At 41.3% G+C, this 25,665-nt stretch overlaps 1 protein-coding gene and 1 pseudogene across 2 annotated transcripts in view; both read left to right on the forward strand.

Annotated features, from left to right (window-relative positions):
- The window catches only part of LOC135915789 (WD repeat-containing protein 91), a 57,922-nt gene extending 45,025 nt beyond the window's left edge, over positions 1-12,897 (forward strand). For both annotated transcript variants that reach the window (XM_065448930.1, XM_065448919.1), the window contains exons 16-17: positions 888-1,055; positions 9,187-12,897. In XM_065448930.1, the coding sequence (XP_065305002.1) occupies positions 888-1,055; positions 9,187-9,342 (324 nt within the window). In that variant the 3' untranslated portion in view covers positions 9,343-12,897. The remainder of the gene's footprint in view (positions 1-887; positions 1,056-9,186) is intronic.
- On the forward strand, positions 5,848-8,442 carry LOC139054951 (uncharacterized; annotated as a pseudogene).
- Positions 12,898-25,665: the final 12,768 nt, after the last annotated feature.

Raw genomic sequence — 25,665 nt, forward strand, 5'->3', positions numbered from 1 at the left:
ACAGTTAACATCCAAGCACTGTGAGAAATTATTGGTGGATTTAGCACTTTTGCATGGTAAGCCTGCAGCTGCTGTGCTAAAGTTTATTTTTGGCATTTAGCTGGGGGTTGTGCACAGAAGTACAGTTTGTGGGCATGCTTCTCTGTGTTTGAAAACTAATAATTTTGTTGTGGATTACTTTGTGTGTAGCAAAAGGCAGCTGGGAGGAAAATTAACAAGTGAGAAAGTTTTATGTATTTAAAGGGGCACTAAACGCCAACATTAACTTAGTCATAGCTATTAAGTTAGCCTTAGCAACTTTTCAATGTTCATTGTTTTCCAAGAGAAACTTCCTTTATGGAGAAAACAGCAATTTGAATTGCTTATCACATATTGGGCAAAATACACGGATGCATCATGCTCTGCTGTCTAGCGCAGTTGTTGAGTCAACAGTGCTGCAGTTTTTACATAGAGGGGCAGATGGCACCAGAAAATGAAGCCAACAGTGCAGTGACCAATTGACGCCAAGCAGGTAAAATGATGAATGTGCACAAATGAAAAGGTAATGTTTGAAAGCTCTTTGCAATAAATCATTTTGATGCCCCTGCTATTGCTGGAATCATTTGCTGGACCGATCATCTCAAATGCTGTGCCGTACCAGGAGCAGTCGGGAGCTGTTCTCAATATACGTGATGCTTTGGGCTTTTTGGGGTTAGCAGTTAGCAGGAGTTGACACTTGCCTTTAGTGTCCCTTTAATGAAGTTCTGTTCCTTCTCATGATGAGAATATTCTTAGCTGCTGGACATGTATCTAGTGTAGAACTTTGCCGTCAGGTCTTGTGAACCTACTAAATGCAGTTGAATGAATTATTGCTGCAGAAATCCTAATTTTCACTTCTTGCTTTTCAGCTGAGCCAGTGGAATGTGTACAAGACAGGCCAGAAAGTAGCTAATTTTCCTCTCCATGCTGGCTGTATGGGACCATCAGGATTCCGGCCTGTAGGGAAACTTTTTTCACTTGGTGCCGACAGTGAGCATATCTTAACATGCGCACCCACTTCCGGAATTGTATACAAGGTTAGTAATGGTATAATTTTCACATTAGGTTTTTGCAAACTGCTGGCTTATGGTGCTTTCACTTAGAACTTTCGCTATGAAGTATGGCTTGTACAAGTACGCATTTAATGTACTTATTTACCAATTCTTCCATGCAACAAGTACATCCCAGTTAGCTAGTTGGTGCATTTCTGTTAACATGACCTGAAAGGGAAAAATTGTCATCCACCTGACAATAGCATGAATCTACAAAGGGAAACCATACGGATTTCTCATGAAAGAAAATTTTGCAATTGAACATAAATTTATCCATGTCTGGGGTTGAACTTAAAACCAATGCTTTTTGGGAGTGGTCACTCTTGAAGGTAAATTTGTCCTTGTCTGGGGTCGAACTCGACACCAACACTTTTTCAGAGTGGTCGCTCTACCATGTGAGCTAACCAGGAGACTAGCAGGTCACAAGATGAGGCTGAAGTAAACGATAACTCAAAGCCCAAGGACACTGAATATTTCAAATGAGCTTTGTGGAAATCCACCAGGTGGAGGAAGTTTCATGAAAATGAAATATTGCCATCCACATGACAATAGCACAAGGTTACAAAGGAAACTCGCACATGTTTCAGAAAAAAGAAGCTACCAATTGAAGGAAAAAGTCATGAAAGAAAGTACTGCACAAAAAAACGCAAACATCACACAAGTTGATTGCAAACTATCAACGGAGGTTGTCGACTCCTTTGTGACAAAATATGTATTCCAGAGCACAGTTCAGTGCACTTGCATAGACAAAAGGTAGTCAGAAGTACTCTGTCACACAAAGCAAAATCTAACCGAGTGATCTAAGAAGGATGTTTCTGAGCTGTGCAACAATACTGAAGTGTCGCTCATGCAGGCAATCCCTCCTTTCTTAAAGGGGCTCTGAAGCACGTTTTACGAAAGTAGAGAAATGTATTTGAAGTTAAAGTAGGCTAATAGTAGCAACGTCCAACTTGCAAATTTTGAAGTGTTATTAATAGCTCAATATGAAGTGAAGTCTGCCAAAGTGTCTGACAAAGAGCAGCCAGGAAGGAGCGCATGCTTGCAAGTGTGCATGTGGTCTTACCATAAGTCTCGCATGGTTCGAGGCTAGTTGAATGTTCAAAACTAGTCGAAGTTAGCAAGACATGATGGCTACAGCACCGATAGCTGCGGCTGAGCGTGAGCAGATGATAGTCATCCTCTTCCGAAAATACGCAGTTATTATTGAAATTCAAAAGCACATTTTCTCTTACTTCAGCCTGTTTATTAAACTTTGTCAGTAAGTATGCACAGTAACAGTAGGAAGAAGCACACTGATCGAAACACCCTTCTTGATTGATGTCAGCTATTGGCCAATAGCAGCCACGTATGATAATCTGCTATATTATGAAATAAAGCGTCCAGAAAAAAGTGAGGAGCAGGCTTCTGTTGGAAAAAAGAGCATTTGAGAGAAAGATGACATTGCGCTCCACTTGTTAGGTCCACGCGCTGCACACGACTGTAAAACTTGGCTGAGATGTTCACAGCAGCTTATGCTGCCCACGGATTATGTCTTTTCACCAAGTCAGAGGGGTAGTTCAGAAACTCTTTAATGTGATGACATTCTAAAAGTTCTCATGCAATCTTTTTGGTTACTTTTTCCTAGAACCTTTGTGTCTGAAGAAAATGTCCTGCATTTGCGGGCAGCAAAATGGGCTGGCCTTTTAGTCAGGTCATTATTGTGTTTGATTGTCAGCTGATGCTCATACATATGATTATTCACGCAGTGCTCAATTTGCCCATGTAGGCCTTCCCACAAGCTGGTGGAATTTCAAAAACCACTTTTGTGGCACATTGTGCATATGGCTTCCTGTGCTTCTTGCTGCATTGTCATGTGTATGTGTGTCGTCATGTGAAATACATGTACACAAATTTGCAACATTTTGTGGTACAGAAAACCATGCTGATTTTATATTAGTTCCAAACTTTCTTCAAATAACATGAAGCTCTGTGGCATGGAATCAGTGGAACCGAGGAGCTTGATTTTAAAGCGAGTAGCTTTCATTAGCCAATCAGACAGTTTTCTGGATTGGTGCCTGGTATCTTGCATGAGAGTGAAGTGGGAGAAGTAACGGAGGGGAGGAGGGCAGCTCTTTCTGATTGGTCTCCACGAGCACCCGTGTCAGGCATGACGTCATTCTCTGAGGAGCGGTTGCCAACACTGCTGTCAGAGAAACCTGCTGGGTGGGAAAGGGCAGTGACAGAAAAGGTACAGGGCATTCGCCACTCTTCCCACTGCTCGCTGTAGCAAGAAACAATGGCAATGGGACAGGGTGTTCGCCATTGGTCATGCTTCGACTCGGTGTTCTAGAAGTTGTGCCGTTCACTTTGCCAGCCCTTTATCAATTAAGGCTTCAAAGTTTGCTTTAATCCATATTATAAAATTGAGTATAGTAATTATTTGCTGGCCTATCAATCAATGTGGCCAGGAGTGCTTTGTCAATATGTGCTATGTGATTTGTCATTATTGGGTGAATGTGCAAAGGAATGCTTTATTTACATTAAACATACTAAGAATAATTGATGCAAAATGAGGAAAAACAGTGAGGAGCACATGCTGGTTTATTCAGTAGCCAACCCATGAAAGCACAGTTAACAAAATAAATGGGACTGCTGCAATAACACACGACAACAATTCTAAACACAACAAAGAAGAAAAATTTTAGCAATACCCATCTCCCGATGAATGTTGATGTTAATGCAACTAACATTTCAAGCAATGTAGTGACACACCTTATTACCACCACAGACACACAAAGTTGCAAGCTCGCTGCCAACCACGATGCCAAATGATCCCACAACACAACATATCTTGTAATCACTGAACCCATGTTGAAACTTTATAGCATCCCTAGTATCCTGCCTGCAACTTCGTCGCAGTGGCTCCCCATCAAGCGGCCATGCTTCACACGGAGATGTCTGTCGTGTATGGGGTGCTATCGCTTTAATATATATTTAAGACTACATACCCCTTGCTTTATTTTGGCACATCTTTTGTGGGGATTGGCCAAGAATGGACACCTACCAATATTATATGGGCCGTGCCGAAGCTGTCCAGGCACATACCTGATTACTCAAGTTGTCTACTAAGCCAGACAGCAGCCAGTTGTCTATCCGGGCACATAACCATTGTCCCATGTTGTCTGCTTGGCAAGTCAACAACCAGCACATACCTAGTGTCCCAAGCTAGTGGACAACTTGGGTCACTGGGCAAAAGATGTTAGGTACTTACTTCAAAGTGGGTTAAGTTCTCAAAGAATGCTAAGTGCATTAAAAGTTCATGCATTGTACTAACTTCTTTCTCATGTGACCTTTCCAGTGCATGGTATTGCTTTATACACAGGCATCTGAAATTGGCAGTCCATATCTCTATCAGATCTGTAAAACCAACAGTTCACTGACATCTGTGCCTTGTTTACCTGATATCATGCAGTAGAGCTTGGCTATTTTACATTTGTTTGATGTTGCAGGAACATGCTAGGATCAAAAGTATTGGAGACTGTTTTTAATTAGATCTTTCATGCTTTCATACTTACCTGTACTTAGAACTGCTTGTGTGCTGATACATGTCCGTTTTATCACTGTAGGCATCCCCAAGTAGTAGCAATATACTTAAGTTGAGGCACCTGGTGGGCATGCAAAAAAATGGTAATCTATGCTTTAAACTGGCATTAACCGTGTAGAATTATTTTTGGCTGCTGCATAGTAGCTCACATTTTCCTCTTGCTTTCAAGAAAGCTGGGCAACTATAAGCATGAGCTTACATGTGAGTTGAACATAGCAAGGAAGAGGGAATACACATACACTATAAAAGAAAAAAGATTTGAATTGAATTCCGGGGTTTTACGTGCCAAAACTTCAATTTGATTATGAGGCACACTGTAGTGGGGGACTCTGGATTAATTTTGACCACCAGGGGATCTTTAAGGGGGGACGTGGCCTTTGAAAACCGAAAAATCACTAAAGAGTCTATTTTTTTGCAATCCACTATTCGGGCAGTATGTCTTATAACCTAACATTTCTATAAATATCAACTACTAACTCATTGCGAAACTATTTCAAGTAACGTTTATAATGAGCCGCGGCAGCCCTCGAGCAGCGAGCTAGCACTCAAAATAGCCCTACTTGGCGTGAATGCCATTTCTCCACCGCTTCCCCAAGCGCTGCCATTTTGGTGTTGTTTTGTTCGTGCATTCTTGTGCTTTTTTTTTCCCCGCCCCCTGTGGCGGTGGTGGCAGCGTGGGAGAGGCATAAATCACTCATGATTGGAGGGCTCGCGAGAGCTTTCAAGTTTTCCGTGGCTGAGATGTGAAGCTGAGATTGGGCGAAGCGTGCGCTCCCCAAGGACGCGGGGAAGCCCGCGACTCCCATTGGCTGCTGCATGCGATGACATGGTGGTCTCCTGCATAATGCGTCCGGCCATCATCTGCTTCGGCTCCTCCATCGCCGGCGCCCTTTGTGTGTTCCACTTGCCATCGTCTATCTTTGCTGTCGTTCACATATTCTCCAAGTTGCTACCGTCTTTACGAGACCGTTGTTGCATTTAACCTGCTAATTGTTATGCAGTCGGCCACGATGCGCCCGAAGAAACTCAAGACGCTACACGCGTTTGGTGCAAGGAAGCATTGTATGAAGCTCGCCTGCATGGCGAAGCTCGCCGCTCGCCCGTGCGGTCGACGATGATCGCACCAATGGTTCCTGTGGGGCAGCTTCTGCTTCATCCATGCAATAGCGTGGTTGCGTTGATGCTTCTAGCAACATGACTCCTGCTTCTCCGGCGCAAGAATTTGTCGTGACGAGTGCACCTGGTGTCTCGTGCTCATCGACAGCGGCTTCTACATCCTCTCTTTCATCTGCCTCGGACAGTGCAATCGTGTCGTCCACTGTGCACTTGGAAACACGTTTCCTGACCTGTGAGGAGAAAGAGGCGGAGGAAAAAAAGTGCGCTGCTGTGCAACGAGGACTTGGCACTATGTCAGCGATGGAGCGAAAATTTCAAGCAATGGAGCACGATCCTGAAGCTGCCACCACTACAAGTGAAGGCGAAAAATTTCTCCTTGTGCAAATGGATTCCCTAGGCGACCTGCTATCTGGGATCCTGCACCAGCGGTGCTTTGCGACTGGGATGAAGGTTCAAGGAGGCACCCAACTTGGACTTGCAGCAAAGCTTGAGCTGCTATGTTTACATTGTGGAGTAGTTGCAAGCTCGTGGAGTTCTGCTCGTCAGGATGACTCAGTGGCCTTTGACATGAATATAAGAGCCATTGTGGCAACAAAACAGATAGGGAAGGGACAAACAGCCCTCAATGACTTTTGGGCAGTGATGAACATGTCCCATCATGGCCTGCATCATAAGACTTTTCAGAAGCACTTGAAGAAATTCAGTGAACTGCAGACGCAGTGCATAGACAAGTTCTATGCAGAATCTGCTTCTGCTGTGAAAACCACCAACAAGGAAATGGAGCCATATTTCAGTAGGGATATCACAGTAAACTTTGATGGAACATGGCATAAGCGTGGCCACACGTCCCATATTGGAGTTGGTGCAATAATTGAATATCATACGAGCCTCATCTTGAACGCCATTATTTTATTTAACCAGTGCCTTGGTTGCCAAGTAGGACCAAAGCCTGGAGACCCAGGCTACGCAAGCTGGCAGGAGGATCATGTGTGCCAGAAAAACACTGACTCTAAGTCTGGGAGGAAGGAGGTTGACGCAGCTGTCATCCTTTTCTCATGTTCAGTGCCGAAGCATAGCCTCCGTTACACAACGCTCGTGTCTGATGGAGATAGTGCCACCTTCTCTGCCCTTGTGCAAGAAAATGTTTATGGACTGGTCCCCATTTCGGAAAGAAGAATGTCGGAACCACGTCCAGAAGAGGATGGGGACAGCACTGCACAACCGTGTGCAGAAAAGTGACAAGGCTTTAGGAGAAAAGGGCAGGCTGACAAAGCCCCTCATTGACAAGTTGACCGACCATTATCTTGGCCCTACGAAACAATTCCAATGATGTGGCTGCAATGCAGCGTGCAGTGATGGCATCGTACCACCACGTGACATAGACGGACGAGGATCCTTACCATGACTTGTGCCCTGAGGGTGCAGACTCGTAGTGTCGTCGTAACGCCAGCAAGAGTGATGGTGTGCCACCTCCGAAGCATCGGTACAATCTTCCACGCTATGTTGCAGAAGCACTGCTACCTGTGTATGAGCGCCTCTCACGGGCTTCTCTTCTGCAACGCTGCCTGGGAGCAAAGACGCGGAATGGATCAGGATCATTTCATTCCGTGCTGTGGTCCCTGATGCCCAAAGAATAGCATGCGTGGTTGATTGCTGTGGAAACGGCACTGCATGAGGCAGTTTTAAGATATAATGCTGGCTGCCACAGGGCCACCCAAGAGCTATGTTCATCAGTGGGGCTAACACCTGGCCACCTGGCCAACTGGCCCTTCAACGGGCAGCCAAGAAAGATTCTGTGTGCTTGAAAAAGACCAAGAAGCAAGTGCAAGAGAAGGTGGAAAGGCGGAAAAAGAAGAGAGTGCCTAAGGACATCTCCAGTTCTTTCTCTCCTTCCAAAGGAGATTGCCTTCTTATCACATTAATTGCATTCCCCCTGCGCATGCCCTATCCTGTAGATTCTGTGGTTTCAGATAGCGGCGGAGCATATACATGCTGACTGACGGAATAAACACACTTTGGTTGTTAGTCAGCGCCGTTGTCTGTGTCCCTTCACTCGTCCCGTCGTTTAGCGCTGTTTTTATTGCTCGTAATCATGAACCAACCAGCCCAAATGCGTACTCTTTTGCAGTTTATCTCCAGTTATGCTGCAGGGTCATTTTAGACCAATATAGGTATGTGCTCAAAACTTTTAAAGCTTATTTTCTCAAGATGACTTTTTGGCTGGTGAGGCCGTTTGTTCCAGCTATATCTCTGTAACCACTCATCAGATTTCCAGAGGTTCTTTTTTTTTATTGTGCATTTGAATAAATTTCTGAGGGCAAGACAAACCCACTTTTTTATATTGTAAGCACTATGAACGTACTTCGTCGTTTTCGTTTGTACATAGCCATCATCATCTTCCCTGTTCTACTTCTTCGCGCATGAGCTGGGGCATTTCCTCTTTTTAAATAAAATGCACTTGACAGCTTGGTCTATTATATTGTATATTGTGTCTGTGTGATATTTAATCAAAATTTGATTGATACCAACACTAAATTCTGTGGCCTGCTAAAATTTTTCAGCAAGGAAACTTAAAAAGAGGGCTCTGTCTTGCCCTGAGGTATCCATCTGGCAATCATCATAGTGAATTTCACAGTTGCAGCATTTTTCGTAAATTCTCCAGGCCTGGAATGAGAAAACCATGTGCACCATTCTGACATATTGCTGTAACTTGAGAACCTGTGAACATAACTGAATGAAATTTTGTAGTTCTACTAATGCTTTTTCTATGAGTCTATCTTGAAAATTTCATTAAGATATCTCAATAAACAAAAATGTTGGTATCCAAGGGTAGCCTCCCCCCTTAATGTGCCCCCAATGCATGGGATGCTGGCGTTTTTGCATTTCGCCCCCATCGACCACAGAAGAAAAGAAACAGACACAGGACAGACACTTTTGTGGTGCGTGCGTGCATGCACGTTTTCTATGTCAACCACGTATTGATCAACTAGGCGCATAGCAAGTCACTTTACCTCGACTGCTGCATGAGGCAGCTCATGGACAGTGCTTTATTACTTGATTCACCAATGAGACATTGGTGCACAAGCGGTTAAGTTACATGCCATAACATTATCAGTTTGCAACACTATCTGAGATATAGCGCACCAATAACTCAACACATCCAGAAATGTGGGCAATCTGGTCATCTGTAAATTTGATTGTGTTTAATTATTGCTGCCTGCACATTAGTAATGACATTTTAGCTTTCTCATTGATTGGTGAATTATTCCTTCTCATGTGTGCTTTATGAAGCCAACAGTTAATGAAGCCGAGGAAAGCCAACATTAACTGTTGGCCTCATATGGTTCTGACTAACAAAAACTGGGCCCTTTGGTTCCCCTTCTTCAAATTCATGTGTGCTTTTTCACTTCCATGCAGGAAGAAAATGGCAGCTTTACTAATGTCCTTTCTGTCGGCGACCATAAGAATCATGTTGTTACTGTGGATTGGTCACCAGCTGTGGACTGCAGCACTTGTGCTACTGCATCAGTTGATGGCTCCATTTCCATTGCAACACTCTTCAGCCATGTCTGACAGCAAGTACTGTAGCTGCTAAACCTTGAACAATGCTGCATAGGAAATGTCCTGGCATACATGGCAGCAACTTGAGTGCTATGTAAGTTGTTATGTAAGATGTGGTGCGACCTTTCACTGACACTGCTGCCGTCCTCTGACTTGACGTGTGCGGTCAGCTACTTATTCCAGACTTTTACTAAAAAGTGACGTTGTACTCTGCAATGCTCACTTTGTGATTCAGTAGGCAATATTGCCAAGTGTACAGCATTGGTGTGCTGTTTACCTGTATAAACTCTTCTGTATAAAGATAGTTTGCTAAATACTGCGTTAGTGTGCTTTGATCTATAACATGAGCTGCTTCTCTTATTACCGTAAAATTCCGCATGTAATACGAGGTTGTTTGCCAGGTTTTGGTGTGTCAAATTGGCGTTTTGTGTGATATTCAGGCACAACATTATTTGGAACTTCAAAGGAGTACTGACAGAAATATTTTGTATCTTGCTTTTTCTGCTTTAATAGATAGCTACTGACTCCATAACAGTATGGTGCCAGAATTTCTTGAATGTGCAACAACTCATTAATAATATTGTCTTCTATTTTGACCAGTTCAAAATGCTCGCCAAAATCAGCACAGCTTCGTTGCGTAGGATGTGCCAACGAAGAACTCTCAATCATTTAACAAAATCTGAGGTAGTGTTCATGTGGTATCACAAACCACTCATCCGCATGTCAGTCAGCCTAGTGCAGTGGGAACAGCTCCCGTTGTGGTCGCAAGCCACACAAGGGCTGTGTTGCTGAAAGCTGGGTGTGTACTGCACAACCAGTCTTTCATTCTCTGCATTCAATATGCGGTAAGCTTAGTCCTCTGCTGTCGCTTCTCTCGGAACGCACCACGCCTTTCCCACCTCCTCTTTCTCTATTGCCTCATCTCTTGGCAAGATGATTATGGTGCAGTGGTGACCACTGCACTGACTTGTATGACATGATATCATGTGACCACAATCCTGATTTTAATATTTTTGTGATGTTTTGAGGATCTCTGGTCAACAGCCTGCTGCTTGCACATATTTCTTGCAGTTTTCAAATTTGTTGCATGGAAATACTACATAAATTCATGGCTTGTTATGCATTCAAAAAATTGAGGCCTCACATAAGCGTTGCAGTGTTGGCAGTCATCTAATAAAGCAAAAAAACTAGACAAAATTTTGTGTCAGTACTCTTTCAATAGTTTGTGGCCATACATGATCAAAAACAGAGTGATGGTATTCAATATGATTGAAGTTCTACCCACTTCACAGCCACCAAATTTTTTCTTGTATTCTGTTTAGATTCATTGCTAGGTTAATGTAAAATGAATCTAATCTGTTTTTATTCCAAATCTGCCATGAGTCCTCTATGATAGGTCAAAACTGGCTCGGGCCCCACCCATGTGGGCTAGTCGTAGGTTTAGAACAGATTGGAATAGTGTTGTATTATCTTGGCCCATGTTATGTGCAGGATTTTATGGAACATCTTTTCCATGTGTTTGCTTAGATGGGTGTTTAAGCCTCTCCAGTTGCACCATTTTGTTAATTTTCTGTTTGCTGGCAAATCTTTTTGCCGAAGTTCATTGGCAAAACTAGCATTTCACTTCCCGTTTACTTATACATTTAATAATTCAGTCATTCATCACAATAGCCTCCTACAGAAGCAATGACAGGTGGAATGGAAGTTTGTTTGTGCCTCCATGCTCACATTATCAACAAGAATTGCTAAATGGTGTCAAAAGGGATTGTATTAAATAACGCTTAGTTCAAGTACAAAAAAATGTTGTTTGCAAGTTATGTAATGAATTCTAACATATACATAGATATTCTGGTAGCGTGTTCATATTTCACACAGGAAGAAAGTGTAATAAAGCATCTAGCTGTGAAATTTCTATTTTACCAGAAATTTTTTTTTTTTAGTTTGAGGACACTTTGTTTATTGCTGCCAATTCAGAAATAGAGATTTAATAAAAAAAAAAATTGAATGTAAAAGGCTACATCTTCTGTTAACTGTCAAGTCGAACCTCAGTGGGTTTGGGTATTGCAAACTGAGAAGCATGGTGCATAGCTCACACACTGATGATGTGTTTGCAAAACATTACACCAATCTGTGCTCCAAAAACAGTTGGAAAGGAAAGGCAGTGCACCTTCTTGCAGTGCACCACTCTTCCTGCCAGTAGAAACCGTGTCACAGAAAGTGCCTGCGTGTCACGTGCATAGATTTAACAAACCGTTATCAAAGGGTCAGAATCGGGAAAAGTGAATCGGGCAAGTGTGAAGTTGTGTCTGGAGTGCCGCAGGGGTCTGTTTTAGGTCCGCTATTGTTTTTATTGTATATTAATGATATTCCTTCTAATGTTGATCCGCCTGTAAAAATTAAACTATTTGCCGATGATTGTTTAATTTACACGCGTGTAACCTGCGCGGAAGATCAGATTAAGCTAAACAGCTGCCTGCAATCATTAAACTCGTGGTGCCAAAGTTGGGGCATGGTAATTAATTTTAAAAAATCTACATACACTCACGTAAGCAAAAAACAGAATTTTATCAGATATGAATATAATATCGGAGAAAATGCCTTGGTCGAGGTACAGAGTTTCCGATATTTGGGGGTGACAGTGACGCATAATCTAGACTGGCGTATTCACATTGAGAATATCTGTTCGAAGGCTTACCAAAAGCTCTGCTTCCTTAGGAGAAAGCTTCCAGATGCGACTAAAGAAATTAAATTGGTCGCCTACAAAACGTTTATACGACCAGTTCTGGAATATGCGAATGCTGTGTGGAGCCCTCACCAAAAATGCTTAAAAAAGAAGGTGGAAAGGATCCAGCGGATTTCAGCACGCTTTATATGCTCCAAGTATCGCCGTACTGACTCGGTTACAGAGATGATACAGCAGTGTGAATTAGAAACGCTGGAAATGAGAAGAATAAAGCATCGACTCAAACTTTTTTTCCAGATAATGCAAGGGGCATTAAAAATAAATAAAGAACATTATGTGAAAGCGCCTCTAAAATGTGGTTCACGAAAAAACCATAGCAGGGTACTGCAACCTATTAACACACGTACGGATGTGTATCGGTATTCCTTTTTTCCTGATGTAATTGAACGATGGAACAAACTGCCAAGTGATGTTGTGGAGAGTATGAATGTGCAACAATTTGAGATGGGTGTCGATATGTTTTTGAGAAATGGTGTACAAATTTTGAATTCTGATTCATGATTGCTCATTGAAGTGTTTATGAAATGTATATGTTCTTCTTCCCTCCCTGTAACGACCCTCACTGGAGGGTTAACAGTATGACCAAATAAATAAATAAATAAATAAATACTGCCTGCAGCTCACAAATAGCCGCATATACAAAATATATACAAAAATGTACTGCCTGCAGTCACAAATAGCCATAGCTCACAAATAGCAGCAACAACAACTCGAGAATTCTTGTGAAACACAGAGAACACAAAAGCGCCTCTGGAAAATGCACCCTGCAGCAAGAAGAGGAGGGAGATAAAAAAAAAGGCAGCCCTCGCCTCGAATATGGGAGAATAAGGCAGGGGAGTAACGGCCCTTGTGGTTGACGCTATAAAGTTTCCTACTAAAATTGCTACAGAGAATGCTGACACTGTGGTTGTTCAGCTACCATGGAAATGATGGTTAGTACATGGATATTTGCCCAGTCTTCGTGCTTGTGGCTTCTGACATTCTTGTGGCTTTATTTGCTACAGTTTATCTTCTGTTACTGGCCTAAATTTTGAAGCATCACTATCTTTCCTAACGCAGAAAGCAAGAAGACTCTCAGCGCATGTATAATCATTATGAATTGCATATATAATGCAATATCTTGTTGAAAATAATAAACTGGTTCAGTCACAAAGCCGTTTGAAGCCATAAGAATGAAGTTGGGGATATCCATGAACATACTACCCCATCATTACCATGCTGGCTGAACCACTGTGCTTGCAGGTAGCATAGACACTAGCACCAGAATTCCCCCTAGTAATTTTTTTGTAAGAAACTTTATGGTTGGGGCAATCAAAAAAAGCCACTGCAACAGGTTGCTTACTACCTTGAACCACTGCTTTACAATATTTCCTTTGCTGCTATCTCCGCTATTACCAAACCATTAAAATAAAAAAATTTTGTGATAGAATGCACCCTGGATGGAACTTCACAAATTCCAGTCTATACCCGAAATTTATAATGAGGCCTGGTAAGGGGTCCTTAAGGAGATTTTTCATTTGGAGACTGCAAAGGTGAGCAGCAATCACCGTATTTATTGCATTTTCTAAAATCTAAGCACTTGCTTAATGCCAATCACAGAGTTGAGTAGGGTGCTTAGGTTTGCAACAAATAAAATATAGCATTACACTGTCCATATGAAAAATGACATTTTCATTATAAAGACTGAAAACTGAGCAGCCCTTCGCTATGTTGAATGTATAAAAAACTTCCACATGCTATAAGGCCCTCAGAAAAACAATAAAATGATTATTTGGAAATGTAACTTAATGTCATTTTTGTTAGTTTTATAGCTCCCAAATGAAAATAAAACCAGTAACAGCATACTAGATGCCATACAAGAGGTGATATGCGATGGAACATACATGTCCTTGTGCGTTAAGGTCATCAAATTTAGAGAGTGCACTTTACCCTTTCATCATCATCATCATAATCATCATCATCATCAGCAGCAGCAGCCTGTTTTATGTCCGCTGCAGGACGAAGGCCTGTCCCTGCGATCTCCAATTACCCCTGTACTGCGCCAACCGATTCCAACTAGCGCCCACGAATTTTCTAATTTCATGGCTTCACCTTGTCTTCTGTCATCCTTGGCTGAGTTTCCCTTCTCTTGGTACCCATTCTGTCACCCTAATGGTCCAACGGTTATCTAACTGGCGCATTACATGACCTGCCCAGCTACATTTTTTCCTCTTGATGTCAATTAGAATATCGGCTATACTCGTTTGCTCTCTGATCCAAACCGCTCTCTTTCTGCATCTTAACTTTATGCCTAGCAGCCTTTGTTCCATCGCCCTCTGTGCGATCCTTAACTCGTTCTCAAGCTTCTTTGCCAAGTCTCCAAGTCTCTGCCCCATATGTCAGCACCGGTAAAATGCACTGATTGTACACCTTCTTTTTCAATGATAATGGTAAGCTTCCAGTCAGGAGTTGACAATGTCTGCCGTATGTGATCCAACCCATTTTTATTCTTCTGTGAATTTGCTTCTCATGATCAGGATGCCCTGTTATTAATTGACCTAGGTTAACATACTCCTTCACAGACTCAAGAGGCTGACTGGCGATCCTGAACTCTTGTTCCTTTGCCCGGCTATTCATCATTATCTTTGTCATCTGCATATTAATCTTCAACCCCACTCTTACACTTTCTCTGTTAAGGTCCTCAATCATTTGTTGTTACTCGTCTTCATTGTTGCTGAATAGCACAATGTCATCGGCAAACTGAAGGTTGCTGAGATATTCGCCGTTGATCCTTACTCCTAAGCCTTCCCAGTTTAATCACTTGAATACTTCTAAGCATGCAGTGAATAGCATTGGAGAGATTGCGTCTCCCTGTCTGACCCCTTTCTTTATAGGTATCTTCCTGCTTTTCTTGTGTAGAATTAAGGCAGCTGTAGAACCTCTGTAGATATTTTCCAAGGTATCTACGTAAGCATTCTGGTACTCCTTGATTACGTAATCCCTCTATGACTGCCGGTCATATGCCTTTTCATAATCTGTGAAAACCATATAGAGAGGCTCATTGTACTCTGTAGATTGTTGATAACCTGATTAATGACATGGATGTGATCCATTGTAGAGTATCCCTTCCTGAAACCAGCCTGTTTCCTTGGTTGACTAAAGTCCAGTGTTGCCCTGATTCTATTGGAGATTATTTAGTTAAATATTTTCTATAATATACTGGGAGTAAGCTTATGGGCCTATAATTTTTCAATTCTTTAACGTCTCCCTTTTTGAAGATTAGTATAATGTTTGCATTCTTCCAGTTTTCAGGAACCCTTGCAGTCGATAGGCATTTCGTATAAAGAACCGCCAGTTTTCCAAGCATTATGTCTCCTCCATCTTTGATTAAATCAACTGTTATTCCATCTTCTCCTGCCGCTCTTCCTCGTTTCATGTCTTGCAAGGCCCTTCTGACCTCATCGCTAGTTACAGGAGGAGTTTCTGTATCCTGTTCATTACTGTTTCTAATGGAGGCATCCTGTATTGTACAGGTCAGCATGGAATTCTTCTGCTTCTTTTACTATATCTTTGAGATTACTGATAATATTATCCCGCTTATCTTTCAGTGCACACATCTTGGTTTGTCCTATGCCAAGTTTCTTTTCAGGCTGCGTCCATTTTTTACGGCTTCTTTAGTCTTTCTCACGTTATAATTTTGAATATTGCTTATTTTCGCTTTGTTTATCAGTTTTGACAGTTCTGCGAATTCTATCTTATCTCTTAAGTTGGAGACTTTCATTCTTTGTCATTTCTTTATCAGGTCCTTTGTTACTTGGGAGAGCTTGCCTCCCACTTCAATCGTTGCCTCTGAATCCAGCCTAGTTAGGGTTTCATTCATTAGCTCTGTGCCATCATCATCTCTCTGTTCTAAGGCTGCATATTTGTTTGCAAGTGACAGCCTGAATTTGTCTCCTTTTACCCTTACTGCCTCTAGGTTGACCAGTTTCTTTTTTACCGATTTCACTCTTTCCCTCTTCAAATTGAGGTGAATCCTAGCCCTCACTAACCTATGATCACTGCACTTTACCCTACCTATCCCTTCTACATCCTGCACTATGCTGGGATAAGCAGAAAGTATGAAGTCAATTTCATTTCTTGTTTCACCATTAGGGCTTTCCCAGGTCCACTTTCTGTTCCTACGCTTCCTGAAAAAGGTCCACTTTTTGTTCCAACGCTTCTTGAATAGTGTGTTCATTACTCGCAGCTTATTCCTTTCCGCGAATTCTACCAGCATCTCTCCTTGAGTATTCCTAGAATCGACGCCATAGTTGCCAATTGCTTGTCCACCAGCCTGCTTTTTCCCCACTTTTGCATTGAAGTCGCCCATTAGTACAGTATACTGAATTTGCACTTTTCTCATCGCTAATTTTCTCATCACTTATTGCTAATCTTATAGAGGGATTCCAAGTTCCTACTATGGCAACCAAGCATTCGACATAGCTCAGTTAGATAAACCCATAGGCAGCGAAGCTACCTTATTGCCGACAAGTACAGCCCAGAGGGCCCTACATGCCTAAAAACTTCTTTGATTTATCTGTGATAGAAGTGTTTTACTGATTGCGATGGGTAACTCAATATAAAACTATTTGCCTTGTGTAATTAGTGAAGATAAACTTTCTTGTGGCATAAAGTGGATGTTTAATTTTCAGATGAGTTGAGAGCTTTTAGGTGCGACTTGATTCTTAAGGGGTTTTGTTGTGTTTGTGCAAATCATCTGTCATTTGTTGGTGAGAAACTACAGGCTACCTGACCATATCTATTTGTCTTAACCACACATTATAGGTTTTGCATCATGTCAGAGAAACTGCAGAGTGAATATTCTAGAAAAATGCATGTTAGCCATACATATTGTTACAAAGAGGATGTAAACGGATGGATGTACGTAACAATACATATGCATTGCAATTGACTGCACTTATCCAACCCATACGTGTCCTTACTTTTTTCTCTGTCATGACTACCTGCATAGCTGAAGTCACCTTAGTAACTGCAGTGTCACTGTATTCATATGACCAGATGTATTTTTTCTTATGTGGTTACTCCAGCCTTTTTTTCAGCTATGCCATTTTCACTGGTTTTGAAATTTTCTTTATGCAAGTTTCAAAAATGCTGCCCTGTTGGGTTGTTTCCTGTAGTGCTGTTGCTGTGCCTATTTTTAATTTCTAGGCTGCTGCGTCAAATGGTGTACTCAAGAGGACACTCGCTTTGCTTTGCATTTACAGAACACTGCTACTATCGCTTTCAGCAGTAATATGAGGGGGGGGGGGGGGGTACATTTTAGCAAAACTTTGGGCAAGAAAGTTTTGCAAGAATTAACTTACTGCTTTGTATGTAGTAGCGCCACATTGAACTCATTGCTGAAGGATGTTATATGCTTCACAGAACAAACTTAATTCCTTTTGTCCGTAGGTTTGTTCTGCGAAATGTTCTTTCTGCAGGCCATGTTATTCCACTGTTTTGTATGGGAAACATATTACACTTTTATTATCTCTTTCAGCAGTAATACGAAAAAAAAAAAAAAGGAACAGTGCACAGATTCTTTATTCTGACAGAATATAAGTCATGAAGTTTATTAAGAAATTGAAATGCATAATATACAGATTAAGAAAACAACTAATTATAATTCTAATTAACTACTTTACGGTGCACACTGTTATTTACTAATTGTAGCCAGTGAGATTGCAAGAAATGTACATTTGGAACGAATTTTCAAGATAACGTCAGTTTCGAAATATTCATTCCCAAAGTGTGCAACGAAATACATGGGTGTTCCAGTTACATTTGTGCATCAATGTATAAAGTAGTGGTTTGTTAAAAAACTGGAACAATAGTGCATTTTCACTGCAAGTTTCACAGCGCATATCTGGAAACCCGTGCAATCCTTAGAATTCATTCCAAGTGGGTATGGCTTGCAAGCTCACAGGCTACAATTTGTAAATTGTAACACGTGAAGTAATTATTTAAGGACGTCGTCTTGTGAATCTCACGCCGCAAAATGTTTCGAATCCTTCAAGTATTATTGGAGGTATTGCACCGATATGTAGATTACTCTCTCTTTTTGTCTGTGCTAGCACATTGTAAGCTACATTGGGGAGAAGCCAAGAGCGCAAAACTCCACCTAAGATTCTGTGTCTTGGCGGCGAAAAGGCTCATTGCGGCACCCAGTGGCGGCTGTGGTGGACTGTGCTAAGCAGCACACCGCTGCTTTCTCTGAGGCCACGTACAGCAGATGCAGCCGCATGCATTTGTCATGTGTAGACCGGCACTGTAAAGATGAAATGATTTCTCTGTCTTTTCGAGGTTGCAGACACATATGTTTAACTTATTTAGCTCAAAATTAAGATAATAATAAGTACTGCTTATTCTGACATGTGCACATATAAAACAATGTATCATGCCTACGAGATGAGTCAAAAGGAAACAGACGAAGCATGCTTCGTGGCTAGGCCTACATCCCGGTTCGTGCACTGGTAACTGGTCAGCAGTGGGGTCGGCAAAGAAACATTCAATAACAGCTCAGTTCAAATACATCACATATATAAATTCATCAAAAACATTTCCCAATTACATGCAAACCTTTGCAGGGAATGTAATAAAATATAAACAATTCCATCCTATGTTAACAATATCATCAATAAACACAAGCAAATCAAAAGGTAAATACTTCAAGCGAAATTTCAAGTAAGTCTAAACGACATGCATAACGTTACATCTGGAGCGTAACGAAGTAAAATTAAGCAAACAGGTAGACAGCGCATGTGGTAGGATATGAGAACATGTACAAAAAGACATTGGGGGAAAAACAACACACACAAAAACGCTTCAACGTGGGTCGAAAAGTAATCTTACTTTCTTTTTAAAATAATATACAGATCTACTCAATTGTGCAATTTCCACTACAGAAGGAAAACTATTACATATTTCTGTTATTTGATGATCTAGTGATGGAATGCCATAATTTGTCCTTGGTCTAATCGAAACAAGCGAGATCGTAAGTTATAGTGAATGTCACGGCTGAGGTACATATTGCTGAATGAAAAAAAGTCTTGGTTAATACAATGATAGATTAGGACCATTAGTTTAAACTTATAGCACTCAGTAAAAAGCATTACGTGAAAAACAGAGAATAAGTTATTGTGGATACCTGGCCTTCTCGTTAATAGTTTCAGTGTTTTTGATTGCATGATTATAAATTTTTTTGTATCATTCTTATTACACGTGCCCCAAACTAAGCTGCAGTATATGAGGTGCGAATGAACAACAGAATAATACAGTTGCTTCGCTACAGAATATGGAAGAAGATGGTTAATGCGGCTGATAACACTATAGATCGAGCCATTTTCATTTTGACATGAGTGACGTGATCAGACGAGCTCATATCGTTGCAGAAGTGTACACCCAGAAACTTGCTACTACTATTACGTCCAATTACTGAATCATAGAAATAGAGCTTTGGTTTGTGCTTTATTGCTTTGTTTTTTGCATGGAATAGTATGAAATTGGTTTTTTTAATGTTTAATGTCAATTGATTTACAATCAGCCAAGCCTTTTCTGGTCTGAGCCAGAAAAGATGTTAGTATCATTAGCATATAGGATAATGTTTGAAGTTGAAGAAATGTTCACAATGTTATTTATATACATAGTGAACAGGAGAGGTGCTAATATGGATCCCTGAGGTATACCATATTTTAATGCTCCATGGTCAGAGCAAATGTTGTTGTGTAGCCTTGTGTACTATGGTCTTCCACTCAGGTAGCTTTCCATTAGGGCTTTAGCGATGCTACAAATTCTGTAACTTTCTAATTTCATTAGTAGAATATCATGCTCCGATTCAAACGCTTTGCTGAAGTCAAGAAAGAGACCAATAGTAAAAAGTTTTATTTCAATGTTTTGAATTAAGACATTTTCATATAAAGTAATGTGGTCTCAGTCGACTTGCCGGGTTGGAAGCCATATTGATGATCACTTATCACATTCTTGGAGGAAAAGAAATGAAAAAGACGCTTGTAAATTATTTTTTCGGCAACCTTAGAAAAAACTGGCAGAACTGAAATTGGCCGGTAATTGCTAAATTCTGTTTTCTTTCCACCTTTGAAAACAACAGTAACACAGGCTGCTTTTAGTCTATCCAGTAACCAACATCTGATTATGTAAGTCAATGGTCCTATAAAGCACCCAATAGAATGTTTAATTGGCAATGGTGAAAGGTCGTCATCCCCAGGAGCACAGGTATTTCTTAGAGAGACCAATAATGGTTGTAATTTCTGCTTCTGTTGTTGGTGTCAGCAATATCGAGTCAGAATTTGATGTGTGCATGTATGGCATAAGGGCGATATTATTTGGGAGGGGATTTGAGGCTGTATATTTGCCCGCTTCCAGGAAATGTGCATCAAATTTGTTTGCTAATGCAACTCCAGTATAAAGAAAACCATTTATAAGCATTTCAAGAGGTTCTGTGTTACTTTTGTTACCTATGAGAGTCTTAATTTCTTCCCGGATTGGCTTAGGGTTTTTCCCTATGTGTGAGAACTTATTTCTGTAAAAGGATACTTTGATTTCTTTAGATCGGTGTTTAGTATATTCTGAAACTTTTTGTACTCTTCTAAGATCTCGAACTTCTTGTTTTGAGAAAATCGGAGAACATCAGTTTTTTTTGTTTTATTCTTATGAAAAGAGCCCTAGTTATCCAATCTTTTCGAGCCTTTCTGTGCTTTTTAATCGCTACCACAGGAAAAGCAACATTGTAATGGTTAATTACTTTTGTTATGAAAAAAATTGTCTGCTTCATTTGTGTCAGTTGCACCGTAAACATCTGCCCAATTTGTTGTTGTCATCAATTAACAGAAGGTAGTGATATTATTAGAATCATTGGTTCTGCGTGAGTAAATAGGAATGGTTTGTTTTTTACTGAAAGAAAAAAAATACAAAGGGCAGTGAGTGATTGCTTAGACCCAAGGCCACAAAAAAGACCGCATCACGAGGGAAGATTGTGTAACACAGATCTATTATTGTTGTTGACAATCTGTTTACTAGTGTTGCCGACTCAATCATGTTAGCACAGCCATATAGAAGCATCATTTCAGTTAGGGCCACTTGAATAGGAGATCTAACCATAACATCAATATTAAAATCACCAAGTGCAATAACATGCCATTTATTTGAATTCGCATTTTCCAAAAACGACTCAGTAAACTGAAGAAAGGCCTCTGTGTTTCCTTGTGGAGTGCAGTACAGCACAATGATAAAAATGTTCCAGTGTAGTAAACTAACAGTCTCGACATCATTGAAAATACCCGTGTAATCAGTCTGGATGTCAAAAGATAGGCTCTTGCGCATGTGTAGGGTCACACCACTACCATGTTTATCTTTTTTGAATTTAGTTATATGTTTGTAGCCAGAGAACTGAGAGACCTCTTCGTTCGAGTGAGACCATGTCTCAGTAAAAGCAAGGAACTCGAAAGTGTCGTTCATCTGTTCTATTTCGGCTTCAACTTCCTCGCCCTTGTTTCTTGGGCCTTGCGCATTTAAGGGGGGAGGCTCCACTTGAAATACAACTTTTTTATTTGTGGACAGATCTCAACGAAATTTTCACACATTGTGTATTTTAATATGCAGATTCTAAAAATATAATTAATTTTGCCATAGGATAAGTAGTTTCTGATATACTCCAAATGCATTGTATAAGCTGAGTCCTTTGTTTGGAGGAAAATTAGCTTCTAAACAGAAAACCCTAACACAGTAATTTGAGTATAAAGACTATCTAGGATGTTCAGGGAGTGCCATAAGGTATTATTCAATGTTCTAGGCTAATCTGAGCAAGAGTTAGAGCTCATCAAAGTTGTGAGAAAAAAATGCCATCTTGACATGTCAAGCATGTGACCCATTTAAAAAACTTTTTGAGAAGAGTGCTGCTTTGAAAAGGTGCATATTGCTTACTGCATGCATTTATCTTTCTGGCAAAAAAAAAATTATGTTGATAGCTGAAATAGGACAGAAGCTATTTTACCTCCAAAATTGGAAGTCTGTCGGAATTGTTGTTTTGAGAAATCAAGGAAAAACGTTCTGCAACATCTTTATTGAGAACATACCAATAAAATCTCAAGGAAATTCACTAGGGGCACAATCTGGATACATCCTATCTTTTTGCCGCTTTTTGGCCAGCTTCCTTGCGCTCAAAGAGGCTTCTCGCTTCTTGATGGAGTTAGCACTTCGAAGGTCCGGCGCTCCGGACGTCTTTCGGCGCTCGCTGCGCGCTCGCTACTTTCTTCAGTCGTGAAGGAAACGGTGCCTGCACGATCTGTGCCAACACGCGTGGCGTGGGCGGACGAAGTGTTGACGCTAGACGCGCCAGTTTGCAGCTCGGAACTCGATCCGGTAGAATGTCCAGGCAGCAGCAACCGGCAACTCCGCGAGTATGACAGGCCTAGCCGCCTTCCGTCGCGCATCGCACAGCCGCTTGACGCGTAGTAGCGTTGAGACGACAATCTTTTCCAGCCATCCGGGCAGCGAAATGAGCATCTTATCAAACGTCGCGAAGCAAGCGGCTGAACAAACGTAGACAGCGGCGCGATGAAACCAGAGATAAACAAACGTAGCGAGACGCGAGAGCGGTCGAGCGCGCGCCGACGAGCACCGGACCAATAGGAGCGAGGCGCGCGGGGGTGTGCGCGCTTTGGCCAATCGGCGGCACGGACGCATCCTCCAGAAATGACGCGATAGCGTCGGTTTCCCTTCACCGACGCCATTTTGAACTGGTGCAAAATGCGCACAAAGAAAACAGCTTCAAAACAAGCGCAAGATGGCGGCCATCGGCCACCGCGTTCGCAAATGGTGACGGCGCGAAGTTTGAACATTTTTGACCAAATTTTGCTGATTTCGCGTTCACCCTGGCCCCTTTAAGCGCGATTTTTTATTATTTTCCGATTAAATTTAGCTTCTAGATTTCGCGGAGGGATTCTTGAATGTATAAACGTAGCGAAAATGCACTTTTCCGAAAATCGACTTTTTTGTGATTTTTTGCCGTTTCAAGACCCGCGTCGTGGTAAAAGGATAGGCTAATGTTTGCACCATATGCAGATGTTTTTAGCAGTTCTTGAAATGAATCAGCAGAAAAATAGGCCATATTTCAACTTCTTTTCAAAGGGAAAACACACGGTTCTAGACAATTTTGCCTAAATCACTCACATTGTTAATGCAAATTGCGTGAGTACTTGGTTCGTTTCGAGCAAATATCTTCCCTTCTTTGGTCCAGACAAACCTGTAGTGTGCCTCAGCAGCTCTTGCCTTTGTGAGCCACAATAGCTTCTGTTTTTCACAGTTAAGTTGTTAAAAAATTTAATATTCTTATTGCAGTGTTTCAGAGTGCTTTGCTTGGCAATCCACTGTGCTTTTGTGGATTGTTTGCAGAACCTGATGAGCACCACAGGAATTCCATTTGACCGAGATGTAATACGGTGCAGCCCATCAACATCACTCTTTGTAAGCACCGGCAGATCAAGCTTAATAGTGAGCTCATTAAGTTTCTCCATTAAACCTTCGCATTCAGTTTCAGGCAAGCCATAAAGTTCCATGTTTTGTTTTCTGCTGTATTGATTTAGGGCATTTAGCTCATTGCGTAACTCTGCAATTTCTTCTTTGTCATTAGCTGCTTCGAAAGTATCAACTTTCTTTTGCAGGGCTTCGATTTGCTTATTGTGTTTATTTGAAGCTTCTATGAGCTTATCATACGTATCAGACGTGTGTTGCACAGATGTCTCAATGTTGCTCACTGCATCTTTAAGACTCTATATCTGATCGACCTTCACTGTAAGCGCACCAAGCGTTCTGCTTATGTCTGCCAGCTGCCTGCTCAAAGCAATGGACACATTACTATTCTGCTGTCGAACAGTGTCAGCACTTCGAGACGCTGTCATGCGACATGTCTGACACTTTATTTTGGCTTTCGCTTCTGCGTTTTTTTATCTGTATGTGCGCTCTCCAACACCTGAGCACTTTTCCAGATGGTAGCTTAGACCACATTCCGCACATGTCATATAATCATTATCTTACATTAATTCCTCAAAACATGCTAGACATGATTTGCCAAGGTCAGTGCTCATTGCAATGCACAGGTTGCACAAATAAAAAATTTTTGACACAAGATTCTAAATTCCCTGCTGCATGCAGTGCAGTAATATTTGGCTCACATGTTCACAGCAGCTTCTGCGACAGATCGGTAACATTTTCTTACTATGTTCAGAAAGTGTTTAAGGGCCTTTTTAATCTAGATAAAAACTTTACAGTCTCACAATATACATTGTTGTAGGTAGATGTATGACACCTGGACTGTTCTGAATTCTATAAGCATTCTTCCTACTGGCAAAAGCACAGGTCACACAGTTATGAGATTTATCTATGATCACTGTCAAGAATTATGGATTTGCCACAGGGCATGTTTGTGGATCCCAGCATAGTGCAGGATGTAGAAGTGTTAGGTTTCATAAATGGCAGTGATCATAGGTTAGTGAGGTCTAGGATTGCTCTAAATTTGAAGAGAGAGCAAAATTAATCAAGAAGAAACAGGCCAACCTAGATGCAGTAAGGGTAAAAGCAGAAGAATTCAAGCTGGTGCCCGTAAACAAATATGCAGCTTTAGAACAGAAAGATAAAGGTAGCATAGAGGGAATGAATGAAACCTTAACTAGACTGATTTCAGAAGTAGCAATGGAAGTGGGAGGTAACGCACCAAGGCAACCAGTAGGTAAACTCTTGCAAGTAACAAGGGACACAATAAAGAAATCACAAAGCATGAAAGTGTCTAACTCAAGAGATCAGATAATATTCGCTGAACTGTCAAATCTGATAAACAAGAAGAAAGTAAGTGATATTCGAAGTTATAACATTGGAAAGATTGAGGAAGCAGTAAAAAATAGCTGCAGCACGAAACCAGAATAAAACTTGGCATATGACATGGCAAGATGCATGCAATGAAAGATGAGCAGGGTAATGTCATCAGCAATGCCAAGGATATTGTAATAGCAGAAGAAAAATTCTTTATTGACCTTTATACAATACCCAGAGCACCCACGCCGCCTTCATTAGAAGTAGTGATGAAGAGAATACAGAAGCTCCTTATATAACCAGCGATTAAGTTAGAAGAGCCTTTAGGGTTGGCAATATCAATGAATGATTAATCGATTAAATGTATCCCAGAAAATGATTAATCTTCATCGATGTCCACCTTATCTAACCGACCTAATTGATTAAAATTGTTCAATGAATCGTTTTCGAGAGTTTGACAGGAGTGGTGCAAGAATTTTGAAATCGTACTGGAATAGCGGTGCACTAGCAGTGACTGTGCGGCTCTGGTAGAGTGACTGTCGACTGTTTTTCTGAGTGCTTCCCCTCTCTTTCCCCACACCACACATGCCACCATGTCATCCGAAGCTGGAGACTTGAAATGCTCTGTCAATTCAAGGCATACTATAGCAACCCAGTCGTTGATCATCGTTCCATTCCCAGTCCACTAAAGTCATACCACAGCATGTGCGCTGGTTTGGAGCATGTATTTGACATTGCGATGGAGTTCATGT

This window comes from Dermacentor albipictus, chromosome 1 (assembly GCF_038994185.2).
Source record: "Dermacentor albipictus isolate Rhodes 1998 colony chromosome 1, USDA_Dalb.pri_finalv2, whole genome shotgun sequence".
NCBI classification, from domain to species: domain Eukaryota; kingdom Metazoa; phylum Arthropoda; class Arachnida; order Ixodida; family Ixodidae; genus Dermacentor; species Dermacentor albipictus.